Source organism: Coregonus clupeaformis, unplaced genomic scaffold (assembly GCF_020615455.1).
Source record: "Coregonus clupeaformis isolate EN_2021a unplaced genomic scaffold, ASM2061545v1 scaf0132, whole genome shotgun sequence".
NCBI lineage: Eukaryota > Metazoa > Chordata > Actinopteri > Salmoniformes > Salmonidae > Coregonus > Coregonus clupeaformis.
The window spans coordinates 392,753-412,023 of record NW_025533587.1 but is presented as its reverse complement, the minus strand read 5'-3'; the positions used below and the strand labels follow the sequence as shown (position 1 = coordinate 412,023).

Genomic DNA, 19,271 nt, shown 5'->3' with positions numbered 1-19,271 from the left:
CTGAGGTCTTTGACCTTGGGAAGTGAAGAGAGGACAATACATTGCATCAGCAGGCCAAAGTTTGACTTTATAGTTGGAATCTCTAGTATGCTATTTCAAGTTTCAAGTTTCAAGTTTTTAATGTCACCTGAACAAGTACAGTGAATTGCCTTTCTTGCAAGCTCTAAACTCAACAATGTAGTAATCAATAACAATGTAATACTACAAATAACAAGGTAGAACAAAACACACGAGAAATAGAAATAAGAAGAACAGGAGAAAGTAAGTCAGCATACTATATACAGGGTCAGTCAGTTCCACTACCATATTTACAATGTGCAGGGATACTGGAGTGATGGAGGTAGATATGTATAGGGGTAAGGTGACTGGGTATCAGGATATATGATAAACAGAGTAGCAGCAGTGTATATTATGATTGTATGTGAGTGGGTGTGCGTGTGTGTAGAGTCAGGATAAATGTACAGTGGGGAAAAAAGTATTTAGTCAGCCACCAATTGTGCAAGTTCTCCCACTTAAAAAGATGAGAGAGGCCTGTAATTTTCATCATAGGTACACGTCAACTATGACAGACAAAGTGAGAAAAAAAATCAGAAAATCACATTGTAGGATTTTTAATGAATTTATTTGCAAATTATGGTGGAAAATAAGTATTTGGTCACCTACAAACAAGCAAGATTTCTGGCTCTCACAGACCTGTAGCTTCTTCTTTAAGAGGCTCCTCTGTCCTCCACTCGAGCTCTGGCGCCTCTCTTGTTCAATAAATATTAAATATGAAAATATTGTTTAGCAGTTTTACCTCTAGTAAAAATCTTCCTCTGTTTCAGTTTCACACCATATTTCAATGTCTTCGCATGTCTTTTGCACTCTCTCCCACTCCCTCTGTTTCTTGTCCTTTTTCCATCTACAGTGGGGAAAAAAGTATTTAGTCAGCCACCAATTGTGCAAGTTCTCCCACTTAAAAAGATGAGAGAGGCCTGTAATTTTCATCATAGGTACACGTCAACTATGACAGAAAACCACATTGTAGGATTTTTTATGAATTTATTTGCAAATTATGGTGGAAAATAAGTATTTGGTCACCTACAAACAAGCAAGATTTCTGGCTCTCACAGACCTGTAACTTCTTCTTTAAGGGGCTCATCTGTCCTCCACTTGTTACCTGTATTAATGGCACCTGTTTGAACTTGTTATCAGTATAAAAGACACCTGTCCACAACCTCAAACAGTCACACTCCAAACTCTACTATGGCCAAGACCAAAGAGCTGTCAAAGGACACCAGAAACAAAATTGTAGACCTGCACCAGGCTGGGAAGACTGAATCTGCAATAGGTAAGCAGCTTGGTTTGAAGAAATCAACTGTGGGAGAAATTATTAGGAAATGGAAGACATACAAGACCACTGATAATCTCCCTCAATCTGGGGCTCCACGCAAGATCTCACCCTGTTGGGGTCAAAATGATCACAAGAACGGTGAGCAAAAATCCCAGAACCACACGGGGGGACCTAGTGAATGACCTGCAGAGAGCTGGGACCAAAGTAACAAAGCCTACCATCAGTAACACACTACGCCGCCAGGGACTCAAATCCTGCAGTGCCAGACGTGTCCCCCTGCTTAAGCCAGTACATGTCCAGGCCCGTCTGAAGTTTGCTAGAGTGCATTTGGATGATCCAGAAGTGGATTGGGAGATTGTCATATGGTCAGATGAAACCAAAATATAACTTTTTGGTAAAAACTCAACTCGTCGTGTTTGGAGGACAAAGAATGCTGAGTTGCATCCAAGGAACACCATACCTACTGTGAAGCATGAGGGTGGAAACATCATGCTTTGGGGCTGTTTTTCTGCAAAGGGACCAGGACGACTGATCCGTGTAAAGGAAAGAATGAAAGGGGCCATGTATCGTGAGATTTTTAGTGAAAACCTCCGTCCATCAGCAAGGGCATTGAAGATGAAACATGGCTGGGTCTTTCAGCATGACAATGATCCCAAACACACCGCCCGGGCAACAAAGGAGTGGCTTCGTAAGAAGCATTTCAAGGTCCTGGAGTGGCCTAACCAGTCTCCAGATCTCAACCCCATAGAAAATCTTTGGAGGGAGTTGAAAGTCTGTGTTGCCCAGCGACAGCCCCAAAACATCACTACTCTAGAGGAGATCTGCATGGAGGAATGGGCCAAAATACCAGCAACAGTGTTGTGAAGACTTACAGAAAACGTTTGACCTGTGTCATTGCCAACAAAGGGTATATAACAAAGTATTGAGAAACTTTTGTTATTGACCAAATACTTATTTTCAACCATAATCTGCTAATAAATTCTCATATTTTTAAGTGGGAGAACTTGCACAATTGGTGGCTGACTAAATACTTTTTTTCCCCACTGTATGTGCATATTATGTGTTTGTGAGCAAATGATAAAGTGAGTGTTTGTGTGTGTGTTGGAGTGTCAGTGCGCGTGAGTGTGTAGGGAGGGCGCTGTGAGTGTGCAAAAATAAAATATAACACAAGGGTCAACTCAGATAGTCAGTGTAGCCATTTAGTTAGCTATTTAGCTAGCTATTTAGCAGTCTTATGGCTTGGGGATAGAAGCTGTTCAGGAGCCTGTTGGTGTCAGACTTGATGCACCGGTACCGCTTGCCGTACGGAAGCAGAGAGAACAGTTTATGGCTTGACTGACAGGAGTCTTTAACCATTTTCCAGGCCTTCCTTTCACACTGCCTGATATAGAGGTCCTGGATGGCAGGGAGCTCGGCCCCGATGATGTACTGGGCTGTCCGCATCACCATCTGTAGTGCCATGCGCTCGCGGGCGGTGCTATTGCCATACCTAGCAGTGATGGAGCCAGTCAAGATGCTCTCAATGGTACAGCTGTATAACTTTTTGAGGAGTTGAGGGCCCATGCCAAACATTTTCAACCTCCTGAGGTGTGTGTGGACCATTTTAAGTCCTTAGTGATTTAGACACTGAGGCATTTGAAGCTGGGTCTAGGGTGTCTGGGATGATGGAGTCGATGTGTGCCATAACCAGTCTCTCAAAGCACCTCATGATTACAGATGTTAGTGCTGCAGGGCGGTAGTCATTGTGGCATGAAGCCTTAGAGTTCTTGGGAACAGGAATGATGGTATCCCAGACATGTCTGAGGTCAGCTACTAGAGCAGCCTGCCAGCTGTTCTTCGCATGCTCTTAGAATGCGCCATAGAATACCATCAGACCCCGCGGCCTTGTGGGTGTTGAGCTGATTAAAGACCTTACTAACGTCGGCCTAAGAGAGCGATGGTGGCGGCACTCACAGCCGGCACAATGTTGTTATTGAAAAAACGTGCATAAAATGCATGGAGTTCGTCTGGTAGAGAGGCATCATTGGGCAGATCATTGGGCAGATCATGGGTCTTCCTTTGTAATCCGTACTGGACTGTAGCCCCTGCCAAATGTGTCGAGCGTCGGAGCCTGTGTAATATGATTCCACTATATTCCTATATTGTCCTTTTGCTCATTTTATTACTCTGCGGAGGTCATAGCAGGATTTCTTATATTTTTTCCGGTCCTCAGCTGTAGCCTCAGGGTTTTCTGCAATATCCCTGTCTGAGGTAGCCCTGTCCTCTAGTTTAGCACCAACCTTGGTGTTAATCCAGGGCTTTTGATTGGGGAAGCAGCGAACCTTCACTGTGGGGACAAAGTCGCAGATGCATTTCCTAATGAAGCTGGTGACGGAGGTGGTTAGCTTGTTGATTTTATCGGCGAAGTCTCGAAACACATTCCAATCAGCGCTAGCAAAGCAGTCCTGTAGCATAGTATCTGATTCTGGTGACCATTTCTCAATGGAGCGAGTCATGGGTACTTCCTGTTTGAGCTTCTGCTTGTAAACAGGAAGCAGGTGTATGGAGTCATGATCTGATTTGCTGAATGGCGGACGAGACAGGGCCTTGTATGCTTGCTTGTGGGTAGAACAGTGGTCTAGGACTTTATCGCCCCTAGTGGCGAAGGAGACTCGTTGATGGAAGTTGGGCATCGCGTGTCTTAATGACGCAGAATTAAAATCGCCGGCAACTAGAAAAGCAGGCTCCGGATATAAGTTTTCCTGCTTGTTTATAGTCTTGTACACATCATTATTGTTTCTCACTGAACATTGCAATAGACTGTATGGGCCAATTGCAATCATTGAAAGTCACCAGATTATTGCCATTTTATCTCTCGTTAAACCATCAATACACGCTAAAGTCACCCGCACAACTGATCTCAATTGCAACCAACATTGGCCAGCGATTTACCGCTCCCTAACGTAGATGTCAAGGTTATCTTTTAGTCTTGATTGCAGCCAACATTTTTCAAGACTATTTCGCCCACTGGTTGGTATTATCATCAGAACAACTTAGTCCAAGTTTATGAGCAGACTAACGGCAATTTATCTATTTGGCAATAATTCTGTACAACTGAAATAAAGTATTTCCTCGTTTACCACTGCAAATCTACTGTCTACTGTTTAACTGACATGTTGTATGAATAGAAAACCTACGTTGATGGTCTACCCTAATATTCTTATACTCAAATAAGTATTTATTTTTACATTCATCAGCCTTACAGTTTTCCGATGCTACTGATAGGTCGATATTTCATTGGGGGCAGGAGTAGAGAATCTAGACTGGTATCATAATCACTTGACACGGTAACGGAGATCAACTGATCTGATGGTTTATCCTTGTGGGTTTTCATTGCAATGAAGCTTAGTTTAGCCCGCAGTTGCATTTAATCTCCCGTTAGTAGTGGTAACCTGTAGGAGCGTGTTAAGATCTACCTGTTCATTTCAATCGAGCCTAAAGGTCTACAGAGATTTACTGAGAGTTAGGTACTGAGCCACTGATGTAAAAAAATATGTGATATAATAATATAATTACTGTGTCACGATCTGATATGTAGAGTACTTCCATATGAATCATTATCTGTAATTTTCAAAGTGAATAAGAAACAGAACATTTCGTAACCTTAAATTCATCTTAATTACACTTTTTCACACATACCATTAACTTTTACTTATATACAGTTGAAGTCGGAAATTTACATACACTTAGGTTGGAGTCATTAAAACTAGTTTTTCAACCACTCCACAAATTTCACCTGAATAACCAAAGGTGATTTAGAAATAAAAAAAGATTATTGTTGGAATATCTACATTTGCATGTTGTATCATTTCAATGACATACAGTTGAAGTCGGAAGTTTAGATACACTTAGGTTGGAGTCATTAAAGCTCGTTTTTTAACCACTCCACACATTTCTTGTTAACAAACTATAGTTTTGGCAAGTCGGGTAGGACATCTACTTTGTGCATTACACAAGTAATTATTCCAACAATTGTTTACAGACAGATTATTTCACTTATAATTCACTGTATCACAATTCCAGTGGGTCAGAAGTTTACATACACTAAGTTGACTGTGCCTTTAAACAGCTTGGAAAATTCCAGAAAATTATGTCATGGCATTAGAAGCTTCTGATAGGCTAATTGACATAATTTGAGTCAATTAGAGGTGTACCTGTGGATGTATTTCAAGGCCTACCTTCAATCTCAGTGCCTCGTTGCTTGACATCATGGGAAAATCGAAAGAAATCAGCCAAGACCTCAGAAAAAAAACAATTGTAGACCTCCATAGTTCTGGTTCATCCTTGGGAGCAATTTACAAACGCCTGAAGGCACCACGTTCATCTGTACAAACAATAGTACGCAAGTATAAACACCATGGGCCATGCAGCTGTCATACCGCTCAGGAAGGAGACGTGTTCTGTCTCCTAGAGATGAACATACTTTGGTGTGAAAAGTGCAAATCAATCCCAGAACAACAGCAAAGGACCTTGTAAAGATGCTGGAGGAAACAGGTACAAAAGTATCTATATCCACAGTAAAACGAGTCCTATATCGACATAACCTGAAATGCCGCTCAGCAAGGAAGAAGACACTGCTCCAAAACCGCCATAAAAAAGCCAGACTACGGTTTGCAACTGCACATGGGGACAAAGATCGTACTTTTTGGTGAAATGTTCTCTGGTCTGATTAAACAAAAATAGAACCGTTTGGCCATAATGACCATCGTTATGTTTGGAGGAAAAAGGGGGAAGATTGCAAGCCGAAGGACACCATCCCAACCGTGAAGCACGGGGGTGGCAGCATCATGCTGTGGGGCTGCTTTGCTGCAGGAGGGACTGGTGCACATCACAAAATAGATGGCATCATGAGGAAGGAAAATTATGTGGATATATTGAAGCAACATCTCAAGACATCAGTCAGGAAGTTGAAGCTTGGTTGCAAATGGGTCTTCCAAATGGACAATGACCCCAAGCATACTTCCAAAGTTGTGGCAAAATAACTTAAGGACAACAAAGTCAAGGTATTGGAGTGGCCATCACAAAGCCCTAACCTCAATCCTATAGAAAATGTGTGGGCAGAACTGAAAAAGCATTTATGAGCAAGGAGGCCTACAAACCTGACTCAGTTACACCAGCTCTGTCAGGAGGAATGGGCCAAAATTCACCCAACTTATTGTGGGAAGCTTGTAGAAGGCTACCCGAAATGTTTGACCCAAGATAAACAATTTAAAGGCAATGCTACCAAATACTAATTGAGTGTATGTAAACTTCTGACCCACTGGGAATGTGATGAAATAAAAGCTGTAATAAATAATTCTCTCTACTATTACTCTGACATTTCACATTCTTAAAATAAAATGGCTAAGGTGTATGTACACTTCCGACTTCAACTGTACATATAATTTGCCTTGCGGAATGGGAATAGGTGCAAACCTTTCACTGGAACAAATGTTTGGCCAACCTGCCTCCTGGATAGTAAGAGATTATGATAATTCTGTTGTTGTTTTGTTTCTTAATCTCACCAGGGCGTGCTAACCACTGGTCGGCCATCATCGGAGCGTCCCACTCTAAGAACTATGTGCTGTGGGAGTATGGTGGCTACGCCAGCGAGGGCATCAAGAAGGTGGCCGAGCTGGGATCACCTGTCTCCATGGAGGAAGAGATCAGGCAGAAGGTAAGACTTGGCATGGCCTTATGTACATACACCTGCTATTGATATTGCAGCACATTTGAGAGTCCAGCGATTGACAAGCCAACACCTTATCCGTTACGCCAAGAGATCTGCATCCCTTGCTGATGTTGCTGGGTGTTGGGTTAAGGCCCCTACATTTGTCACTTTTTATCTGACCAAGATGATCGGATCACTCTCCAATTATGCTTCACTGCGTCTTCACATGGAGTCCTGACGAGCTTTTATTCTGAGTGGGGATGCAATGTTGTTCAAATGTGGTTGAGAGCTTGAGAATCCATTATAAACATGTTGGTAGTGCTATTGCTACTGCAGTGGAGGATCTATTAGTCTTTTAGGGATGGCAAGGATGGCAAGCCCATAAAAATAATTTTAATCACCAACCCCATTCAAGTCATTGTTCAACTTGCCATGGTTTGAGGGGCTTTTCCCATTCTAGTAATTATATCTATATGGGCCAGCCAGTGGCTCTACTCTCTGGATAATCCAGGTGGCTGTGATATCACTACAGTAAGTAATGGCGTTTACATATCTCAGTAGGCATTCTGATCGATCCTTGAGCTACGCATTCTGATCGATCCTTGAGCTACAGAGTACTGTAATTAAATACATACAGTAAGTCTCTCAACCTGCCCCTTTATGTGGTTTTATACTTCACAGCTGTGAAATGCATGGTGGACACTGTTGCATTATCTACGTCCTTTGGATATTCACAGTAGATAGTGTCTGCTTGGTATTTACAGTATAAAGCCATGGAATTGGAACATGGAATGTTTTCCAAAGTGTGGTGAAGCATTCAATACTTTTTGCATAATGATTTCCACAAGCGATTACCTAAATGAGAGACAAACATCTGTACTCTAAGTATCAATGCAAATTTTGTTTAATGGTCAGCTAAATGGTCTGTGTCCCTTGCAAAAGATGATTACCTCAAATCCTAGGAAATTCACATTCATGCAAGGTTAATAGATACATTCATGTTGGTAGGTATGAGAGCTCTGGCGCCTCTCTTGTTCAATAAATATTAAATATGAAAATATTGTTTAGCAGTTTTACCTCTAGTAAAAATCTTCCTCTGTTTCAGTTTCACACCATATTTCAATATCTTCGCATGTCGTTCCACTACCTATTTACAATGTGCAGATACTGGAGTGATGGAGGTAGATATGTATAGGGCTGGGTATCAGTCAGGTACAGCAGTGTATATTATGATTGTTGTGCGTGTTCAGTATCTACAGTGGGGAAAAAAGTATTTAGTCAGCCACCAATTGTGCAAGTTCTCCCACTTAAAAAGATGAGAGAGGCCTGTAATTTTCATCATAGGTACACGTCAACTATGACAGAAAACCACATTGTAGGATTTTTAATGAATTTATTTGCTAATTATGGTGGAAAATAAGTATTTGGTCACCTACAAACAAGCAAGATTTCTGGCTCTCACAGACCTGTAACTTCTTCTTTAAGAGGCTCATCTGTCCTCCACTTGTTACCTGTATTAATGGCACCTGTTTGAACTTGTTATCAGTATAAAAGACACCTGTCCACAACCTCAAACAGTCACACTCCAAACTCCACTATGGCCAAGACCAAAGAGCTGTCAAAGGACACCAGAAACAAAATTGTAGACCTGCACCAGGCTGGGAAGACTGCATCTGCAATATGTAAGCAGCTTGGTTTGAAGAAATCAACTGTGGGAGCAATTATTAGGAAATGGAAGACATACAAGACCACTGATAATCTCCCTCAATCCGGGGCTCCACGCAAGATCTCACCCTGTTGGGGTCAAAATGATCACAAGAACGGTGAGCAAAAATCCCAGAACCACACGGGGGGACCTAGTGAATGACCTGCAGAGAGCTGGGACCAAAGTAACAAAGCCTACCATCAGTAACACACTACGCCGCCAGGGACTCAAATCCTGCAGTGCCATACGTGTCCCCCTGCTTAAGCCAGTACATGTCCAGGCCCGTCTGAAGTTTGCTAGAGTGCATTTGGATGATCCAGAAGAGGATTGGGAGAATGTCATATGGTCAGATGAAACCAAAATATAACTTTTTGGTAAAAACTCAACTCGTCGTGTTTGGAGGACAAAGAATGCTGAGTTGCATCCAAAGAACACCATACCTACTGTGAAGCATGGGGGTGGAAACATCATGCTTTGGGGCAGTTTTTCTGCAAAGGGACCAGGACGACTGATCCGTGTAAAGGAAAGAATGAATGGGGCCATGTATCGTGAGATTTTGAGTGAAAACCTCCTTCCATCAGCAAGGGCATTGAAGATGAAACGTGGCTGGGTCTTTCAGCATGACAATGATCCCAAACACACCGCCCGGGCAACGAAGGAGTGGCTTCGTAAGAAGCATTTCAAGGTCCTGGAGTGGCCTAGCCAGTCTCCAGATCTCAACCCCATAGAAAATCTTTGGAGGGAGTTGAAAGTCCGTGTTGCCCAGCGACAGCCCCAAAACATCACTGCTCTAGAGGAGATCTGCATGGAGGAATGGGCCAAAATACCAGCAACAGTGTGTGAAAACCTTGTGAAGACTTACAGAAAACGTTTGACCTGTGTCATTGCCAACAAAGGGTATATAACAAAGTATTGAGAAACTTTTGTTATTGACCAAATACTTATTTTCCACCATAATTTTCAAATAAATTCATAGAAAATCCTACAATGAATTTTCTTTCTCATTTTGTCTGTCATAGTTGATGTGTACCTATGATGAAAATTACAGGCCTCTCTCATCTTTTTAAGTGGGAGAACTTGCACAATTGGTGGCTGACTAAATACTTATTTTCCCCACTGTATCTCTCTCCCGCTCTCTTCTCCAAACCTTTCCCCTCTCTCTCCTTCTCCTCTTTCTGTACAATCTCTCTCTCTCTCTCTCTCTCTCTCTCTCTCTCTCTCTCTCTCTCTCTCTCTCTCTCTCTCTCTCTCTCTCTCTCTCTCTCTCTCTCTCTCTCTCTCTCTCTCTCTCTCTCTCTCTCCTCTTTCTGTACAATATCTCTCTCTGTCTCTCTTCTTTTCTTCCTGTACAAAATCTCTCTCTGTCTCTGTGTCTCTCTCTCGCTGTCGCTCTCTCTCTGTCATTCTTTAAATAGCCTGTGGTAGTTTGTAGCAGATGGGCCCATAGTGTATTTATTATTGTAGGGTAATATTGAAGACCTGGAGTCACAGCACATAATGAGAGCACACTGTGAGAGCTGGGCTCTGTGCGTCATCACCACCACCTATCCACAAGGCTGTATTAACCTCAATACTGTCTGCTATAGTATCTGTATCAGTCCTCCTGGACCGTATCCAAACGATTAGAGCAAATAGAGGATTTATGGAGAGACGGACGCAAAGCATGGTTGGTGTCAACCCTACAGTGCAGAGTAGTTACAGTACTTTTGAGTGACAAGATAATTTATGACATAAAAATGGTTGATAGTTCTATTCACCCACTTGTGTTAGCTATTACAGTAGGCTTACATTGCTATTCTAGGTAGCTCTCTGTAGCATATTCTCCCAGTGGGGGGTGGTAAACGATTGTTACGAGAATTTATATCTCTAATTAATCAAACGTAATGCTCTGAATAATTCCCAGAGGGTGTAAATTCTCTGGTTTAATCATGAATTAAACAAAGGTCCGCAACCAGCAAGAATGATCTGTATTTTTAATCATGGAGAGCTCTGGCGCCAAAAAATACATACACAGCCTTTATACCCCCTGACACACAAAGGCACTTTGCTCCGCCCACCTTTAAACAGCTTCTCAGTCCCCTTCACCCTGGAATGCTTTCTCAGCAGTTTCTAACTCCTCCCCCTCTGTTAGTGGGTTGACACTACATTATAACTCTAACACCGTTCACACATTTATACTGTATTTGGGGTGAAATCCTTTAGTCATTATTTTTAAAATACAAATTAATCTATCAACGATCCAATCCCCCCCACCCACTGAACAGACCTCAATTTAAACCAGGTAGAAAGCAACAGGATCAAACCATTACCTTCTCCCGAAGGAGGTGTGAAAATCTTACATGGAATATTGCACAGTACTCTACATGGCAGAGGAGAGAGCAATGCGATTTATGTAGCCTGTGGTGTTCAGTCGAGATCGCTGAGAAAAGTAAATATGATTGGCTGTCACCAGATCCCATGGTGATAATGGCCGCCAGTTAAGCTTTGTTCACACTGCAGGCCTTAATGCAGGACTGTAATACATGCACTGACCGGCTGGCAAGTGTCTTCATTGACATTTTCAACCTTCCTGACCCAGTCTGTAATACCTATGTTTAAAGCAGACCACCATAGTCCTTGTGCCCGAGAATGCCAAGGTAACCTGTCTAAATGACTATCGCCCTGTAGCACTCACATCTGTAGCCATGAAATGCTTTGAAAGGCTGGTCATGGCTCACATCAACACCATCATCCAAGACACCCTGGACCCACTATAGATTGTACTCGACATTGACCTTTCCCACCTGGACAAAAGGAACACCTACGTGAGAATGCTGTTCATTGACTACAGCGCAGCATTCAACACCATAGTGCCCTCCAAGCTCATCACTAAGATAAGGACCCTGGTACTGAACACCTCCCTCTACAACTCGATCCTGGACTTCCTGACGGGCCGCCCCCAGGTGGTGAGGCTAGGCAACAACACATCCACCATGCTGACCCTCAACACTGGAGCCCTGCAGGGTGCGTGCTTAGTCCCCTCCTGTACTCCCTGTTCACCCACAACTGTGTGGCTGTGCACGACTCCAACAACATCATTAAGAACTGATCACCGACGATGATGAGACAGCCTATAGGGAGGAGGTCAGATACCTGATAGTGTGATGCCAGGACAACAACCTCTCCCTCAACGTCAGCAAGACAAAGGAGCTGATCGTGGACTACAGGAAACATGCCCTCATTCACATCGACGGGGCTGTAGTGGAGCGGGTCGAGAGCTTCAAGTTCCTCGTGACCACATCTCTAAAGACCTACGATGGTCCAAACACACCAACACAGTCGTGAAGAGGGTACGACAACGCCTCTTCCCCCTCAGGAGGCTGAAAAGATTTTACATGGGCCCTCAGATCCTCAAAATGTTATACAGATACACCATTGAGAGCATCATGACTGGTTGCATCACTACTTGGTATGGCAACTGCTTGGCATACGATTGCAAGGCGCTACAGAGGGTAGTGCGTACGGCCCAGTACATCACTGGGGCCGAGCTCCCTGCCATCCAGGACCTCTATACGAGGCGGTGTCAGAGGAAAGCACTAACAATTGTCAAAGACTCCAAATCATAGACTGTTCTCTCTGCTCCTGCATGGCAAGTGGTACCGGAGCGCCAAGTCTGGGACCAAAAGGCTCCTGAACAGCCATAATACTGCTGAACAGTTAATCAAATGGCTACCTGGACTATTTACACTGACTCTCTTGCACTGGCTCTATGCACACACTCACACATACTACACTGACACTCCAACACACACATATACACACACACTACATACGCTCACACACTCACAGGCATATGGACACCACACACACACTACATTCACTCACACACACACAAAACACATATACACACGCATATTGACGACACACACACACACACACACACATAGACAAATGTTCACATTCTTTCACGCTCTTCACATACACTGCTGCTACTGTGTTAATTATCTATCCTGATTGCCTAGACACTTTTACCCCTAAATTACCAAAATTACCTCAACTACCTCGTACTCATGCACATTGACTTGTATATAGCCTCATTATGGTTAGTTTATTGTCTTACTACACTGAACAAAACGCAACATGCAACAATTTCAATGATTTTACTGAGTTGCAGTTCAAATAAGGAAATCAGTCAATTGAAATGAATTCATTAGGCCCTAATCTATGGATTTCACATGCCTGTGCAGGGGTACAGCCATAGGCCCACCCACTTGGGAGCCAGGCCCACCCACTGGGGAGACAGGTCCAGCCAATCAGAATGAGTTTTTCCCCACAAAAGGGCTTTATTACAGACAGACATACTCCTCAGTTTCATCAGCTGTCCGGGTGGATGGTCTCAGACGATCCCGCAGGTGAAGAAGCCGGATGTGGAGGTTCTGGGCTGGCTTGGTTACACGTGGTCTGCGGTTCAGAGGTTGGTTGGACGTACTGCCAAAGGTTATTTGTTAATGTAAAAATCTACATTTACCAATTTTTCTAATTGTATTTTTAAGGTTGTGCCTTCATATTTGGGGCGGGGTCGCGAGAAATCCGAAAAAAAAAAAAAGAGGTCTCCTCAAGTTTGAACACCACTGCACTAGTGGATAGATGAAGAGTCAGATTGGCTGGTTCAAAACATAGCAGCATGGTGATTACCAACTGATTGCCAACTATGATTACCAACTGCCTTGTAAAACAGGTTGGAAGAACATGGCTGAAAGAGTGTGTGTGTGTGTGTGTTATTAGTGTGTGTGTGTTTGTGTGCTGTGGAGAAGATGAGCACTCTTCCGTAAAGCCCAGCTCTGTGGAGTGTACGGCTTAAAGTGGTCCTATGGACAGAAAGTCCAATCTCCGCTGTGGAGCTTTGCTGCTCCTTCAGGGTTATCTTTGGTCTCTTTGTTGCCTTTCTGAATAATGCCCTCCTTGCCTGGTCCGTAAGTTTTGGTGGGCGGCCCTCTCTTGGCAGGTTTGTTGTTGTGCCATATTCTTTCCATTTTTTAATGATGTATTTAATGGTGCTCCGTGGGATGTTCAAAGTTTCTGATATTTTTTTATAACCCACCCCTGATCTGTACTTCTCCACAACTTTGTTCCTGACCTGTTTGGAGAGCTCCTTGGTCTTCATGGTGCCGCTTGCTTGGTGGTGCCCCTTGCTTAGTGGTGTTGCAGACTCTGGGGCCTTTCAGAACAGGTGTGTATATACTGAGATCATGTGACAGATCATGTGACACTAATTATGTGATTTCTGAAGGTAATTGGTTGCACCAGATCTTATTTAGGGGCTTCATAGCAAAGGGGGTGAATACATATGCATGCACCACTTTTCCGTTATAAATTTTTTATAAATTTCACTTCACCAATTTCGACTATTTTGTGTATGTCCATTACATGAAATCCAAATAAAAATCAATTTAAATTACAGGTTTTAATGCAACAAAATAGGAATAACGCCAAAGAGGATGAATACTTTTGCAAGGCACTGTATATGCTGTGTTAACTAGGAGTTGACGACTCCATTGCCCCGGGCTGCTTTGCTGTTGCCTGAATTCACTGTGTTCCCTTTTAATATGTCTCAGTGAACACACACAAAGTCTCTCCTTGTCCTTGAGGGAAAGTTAGCCTCTGGGATGAAGGAGCTGCTCTGTTTTTGAGCAGCGGAGCAAGAAAGCACTCCTTGGTATAAATGCTGACACAAACAAAAAGGCGCTTTGCTTTTGTGTCAGGTGGGGTGTTGGGGCTAGCAATGTAGCGATGAAGGCAGTTATAAATTGATATTCATAGAACGCAGAAATTGATATTCATAGGCAAGCTCAACACGAGCCAAGGGGTGCACTGATCTCAATGTTCATACAAAGTTTCATTTGGCAAGCCAAGCAGGCTTTGAGTATGCACATTCACATACTGTATACACACACAACTCAACGCATGTGCATTCACACATGCACGCATGCACATGCACACACACGCACACACACACGCACACAGATTCGTAAATACACAAAAACGCAACCCATCTCTCCCTCCTCAAGTCAGCACAATGCTGTGCATGATGTCTTCCTTTTACTGCCGGGACCGAGATGTACTGTGCCATCTGTCATCTGTCTAACCCTGTCTCTCCACGTAGGGTTCCTTTTGATGTACGCCGTGCGCTCTTTACCGACGATGCCTCTCTCCTGGGAACTGAACAACAAGTTTCCAGTCTGCATACAAAAGTGAAACCCATATCGATTGGTCATCTCTCTGTATGAACCAATAGGAAACACTCATCAGTCATACATCGTGCATTACAAACACAGAATGGGCCAAAGATAACCCTGAAGGAGCTGCAAAGCTCCACAGCGGAGATTGGAGTATCTGTCCATAGGACCACTTAAAGCCGTACACTCCACAGAGCTGGGCTTTACGGAAGAGTGGGCAGAAAAAAGCCATTGCCTAAAGGAAAAAATGAGCAAACACGTTTGGTGTTCGCCAAAAGGCATGTGGGAGACTCCTCAAACATATGGAAGACGGTACTCTGGTCATATGGGACTAAAATGTAGCTTCTTTGGCATCAAGGAAAATGCTATGTCTGGCGCAAACCCACACCTCTCATCACCCCGAGAACACCATCCCCACAGTGAAGCATGGTGGTGGCAGCATCATGCTGTGGGGATGTTTTTCATCGGCAGGGACTGTGAAACTGGTCAGAATTGAAGGAATGATGGATGGCGCTAAATACAGGGAAGTTCTTGAGGGAAACCTGTTTCAGTTGTCCAGAGATTTCAGACTGGGACGGAGGTTCACCTTCTTTGGTGACTTTGGGGGGTTGAATAGTTATTTTGCATTTTCAAAGTGTTGTTGGGTAAATCAAATGATACAAAACCCCCAAAAAACTATTTTAATTCCAGGTTGTAAGGCAACAAAATAGGAACAAGGGGGGTGAATACTTTCGCAAGCCACTGTATGATAACCAAGCTTGGCTGGATTCAAATTGTCCATCCCACACAGCCTGCATGTTTTACAGCGAGCCAGCCGGATGCTTCTGCCTAGCGCACTCGTTACAATCTCTCCCATGTTCATTTTTTTTATATTTTTTTTATTTAATCTTTATTTAACCAGGTAAGCCAGTTGAGAACAAGTTCTCATTTACAACTGCGACCTGGCCAAGATAAAGCAAAGCAGTGCGATAAAAACAACAACACAGAGTTACATATGGGGTAAAACAAAACATAAAGTCAAAAATACAACAAAATATATTAACAGTGTGTGCAAATGTAGCAAGTTATGGAGGGAAGGCAATAAATAGGCTATAGTGCAAAATAATTACAATTAGTATTAACACTGGAATGATAGATGTGCAAGAGATGATGTGCAAATAGAGATACTGGGGTACAAATGAGCAAAATAAATAACAATATAGGGATGAGGTAGTTGGGCGGGCTAATTTCAGATGGGCTGTGTACAGGTGCAGTGATCGGTAAGGTGCTCTGACAACTGATGCTTAAAGTTAGTGAGGGAGATAAGTGTCTCCAGCTTCAGAGATTTTTGCAATTTGTTCCAGTCATTGGCATCAGAGAACTGGAAGGAATGGCGGCCAAAGGAGGTGTTGGCTTTGGGGATGACCAGTGAGATATACCTGCTGGAGCGCATACTACGGGTGGGTGTTGCTATGGTGACCAATGAGCTAAGATAAGGCGGGGATTTGCCTAGCAGTGATTTATAGATGGCCTGGAGCCAGTGGGTTTGGCGACAAATATGTTGTGAGGACCAGCCAACAAGAGCGTACAGGTCACAGTGGTGGGTAGTATATGGGGCTTTGGAGACAAAACGGATGGCACTGTGATAGACTACATCCAATTTGCTGAGTAGTGTGTTGGAGGCTATTTTGTAAATGACATCGCCGAAGTCAAGGATCGGTAGGATAGTCAGTTTTACGAGGGCATGTTTGGCAGCATGAGTGAAGGAGGCTTTGTTGCGAAATAGGAAACCGATTCTAGATTTAACTTTGGATTGGAGATTCTTAATGTGAGTCTGGAAGGAGCGTTTACAGTCTAACCAGACACCTAGGTATTTGTAGTTGTCCACATACTCTAGGTCAGACCCGTCGAGAGTAGTGATTCTAGTCGGGTGGGTGGGTGCAAGCAGCGTTCGGTTGAAAAGCATGCATTTAGTTTTACTAGTGTTTAAGAGCAGTTGGAGGCTACTGAAGGAGTGTTGTATGGCATTGAAGCTCGTTTGGAGGTTTGTTAACACAGTGTCCAATGAAGGGCCAGATGTATACAGAATGGTATCGTCTGCGTAGAGGTGGATCTGAGAGTCACCAGCAGCAAGAGCGACATCATTGATATACACAGAGAAAAGAGTCGGCCCAAGAATTGAACCCTGTGGCACCCCCATAGAGACTGCCATAGGTCCAGACAACAGGCCCTCCGATTTGACACATTGAACTCTATCTGAGAAGTAGTTGGTGAACCAGGCGAGGCAGTCATTTGAGAAACCAAGGCTATTTAGTCTGCCAATAAGAATGCATGAGCAAGTTGCAGCGGAGGGTGCAGAGCTGGTGGCCGGGGTAGTGGTAGCCAGGTGGAAAGCATGGCCAGCCGTAGCAAAATGCTTGTTGAAATTCTCGATTATTGTACATTTATCGGTGGTGATAGTGTTTCTTAGCCTCAGTGCAGTGGGCAGCTGGGAGGAAGTGCTCTTATTCTCCATTAACTTTACAGTGTCCCAAAACTTTTTGGAGTTAGTGCTACAGGATGCACATTTCTGTTTGAAAAAGTTAGCCTTTGCTTTCCTAACTGCTTGTGTATATTGGTTCCTAACTTCCCTGAAAAGTTGCATATTGCGGGCGCTATTTGATGCTAATGCAGTACGCCACAGGATGTTTTTGTGCTGGTCAAGGGCAGTCAAGTCTGAGGAGAACCAGGGGCTATATCTGTTCTTAGTTCTGTATTTTTTGAATGGGGCATGTTTATTTAAGACTGAGAGGAAATTACTTTTAAAGAACAACCAGGCATCCTCTACTGACGGAATGAGATCTATATCCATCCAGGATACCTGGGCCAGGTCAATTAGGAAGGCCTGCTCGCTGAAGTGTTTTAGGGAGCATTTGACAGTGATGAGGGGTGGTCGTTTGACCGCGGACCCGTTACGGACGCAGGCAATAAGGCAGTGATCGCTGAGATCCTGGTTGAAGACAGCGGAGGTGTATTTAGAGGGTAAGTTTGTCAGGATGATATCTATGAGGGTACCCATGTTTACGGATTTAGGGTTGTACCTGGTAGGTTCGTTGATAATTTGTGTGAGATTGAGGGCATCTAGTTTAGATTGTAGGATGGCCGGGGTGTTAAGCATATCCCAATTTAGGTCACCAAGCAGTACGAACTCTGAGGATAGATGGGGGGCAATCAATTCACATATGGTGTCCAGGGCACAGCTGGGGGCTGAGGGGGGTCTGTAGCAAGCGGCAACAGTTAGAGATTTATTTCTGGAAAGGTGGATTTTTAGAAGTAGAAGCTCAAACTGTTTGGGCACAGACCTGGATGGTATGATAGAGCTCTGCAGGCTATCTCTACAGTAGATTGCAACTCCACCCCCTTTGGCAGTTCTATCTAGACGGAAAATATTATAGTTGGGGATGGAAATTTCAGAATTTTTGGTGGCCTTCTTAAGCCAGGATTCAGACACTGCTAGAACATCAGGGTTGGCGGAGTGTGCTAACGCAGTGAATAACTCAAACTTAGGAAGGAAGCTTCTGATATTTACGTGCAGAAAACCAAGGCTTTTACGGTTACAGAAGTCAACAAATGATATATCCTGGGGAGTAGGAGTGATACTGGGGGCTGCAGGGCCTGGGTTAGCCTCTACATCACCAGAGGAACAGAGGAGGAGTAGAATAAGGATATGACTAAAGGCTTTAAGAACTGGTCTTCTAGTGCGTTGGGTACAGAGAATAAAGGGGGCAGATTTCCGGGCGTTGTAGAAAAGATTCAGGGCATTATGTACAGAAAAGGATATGGAAGGATATGAGTACAGTTGAGGTAAACCTAAGCGTTGGGTAACAATGAAAGAGATAGCATCACTGGAGGCACCGATTGAGCCGGTCTCGGCGTGTATGGGGGGTGGAACAAAGGAACTATTTGAGGCAGTTTGAGAGGGACTTGGGGTTCTACAGTGAAATTGTATAATAAGAACTAACCCAAACAGCAATAGGCAAGGCATATTGACATGGGAGAGAGGCATAAAGCAATCACAGGTGTTATTAGAGAGAGCTAAGACAACAACTGGTAATAGCGATAAAGTTTGGGCTGAGGCTAAACAGAATAAACAGGACAGGGTACCGTGTAAAGGAACAGTCCAGCAGGCATCAGCTGTGCAGCTGAGTGATCATAAGGTCCAGTGAACAGCAATATGTGAGTCAGAGAGCAGTTCAAATTGGTGCTTCAGCACAGCTAGCAGGAAGCACAGTTGTAGTTTGCGTGTGCTAGCGGGCCGGGGCTAGCAGATGGATCTTCGTGGTCGTCGCAACGGGAAGCCTGTTGAAACCA

The 19,271-nt window shown here is 43.7% G+C and overlaps 1 protein-coding gene across 2 annotated transcripts in view; it reads left to right on the top strand.

Annotated features, from left to right (window-relative positions):
* Nucleotides 1–19,271, top strand: part of LOC121557022 (spondin-1-like) — a 157,769-nt gene that overhangs the window by 31,558 nt on the left and 106,940 nt on the right. For both annotated transcript variants that reach the window (XM_041870913.2, XM_041870912.2), the window contains exon 6: nucleotides 6,880–7,028. In XM_041870913.2, the coding sequence (XP_041726847.1) occupies nucleotides 6,880–7,028 (149 nt within the window). The remainder of the gene's footprint in view (nucleotides 1–6,879; nucleotides 7,029–19,271) is intronic.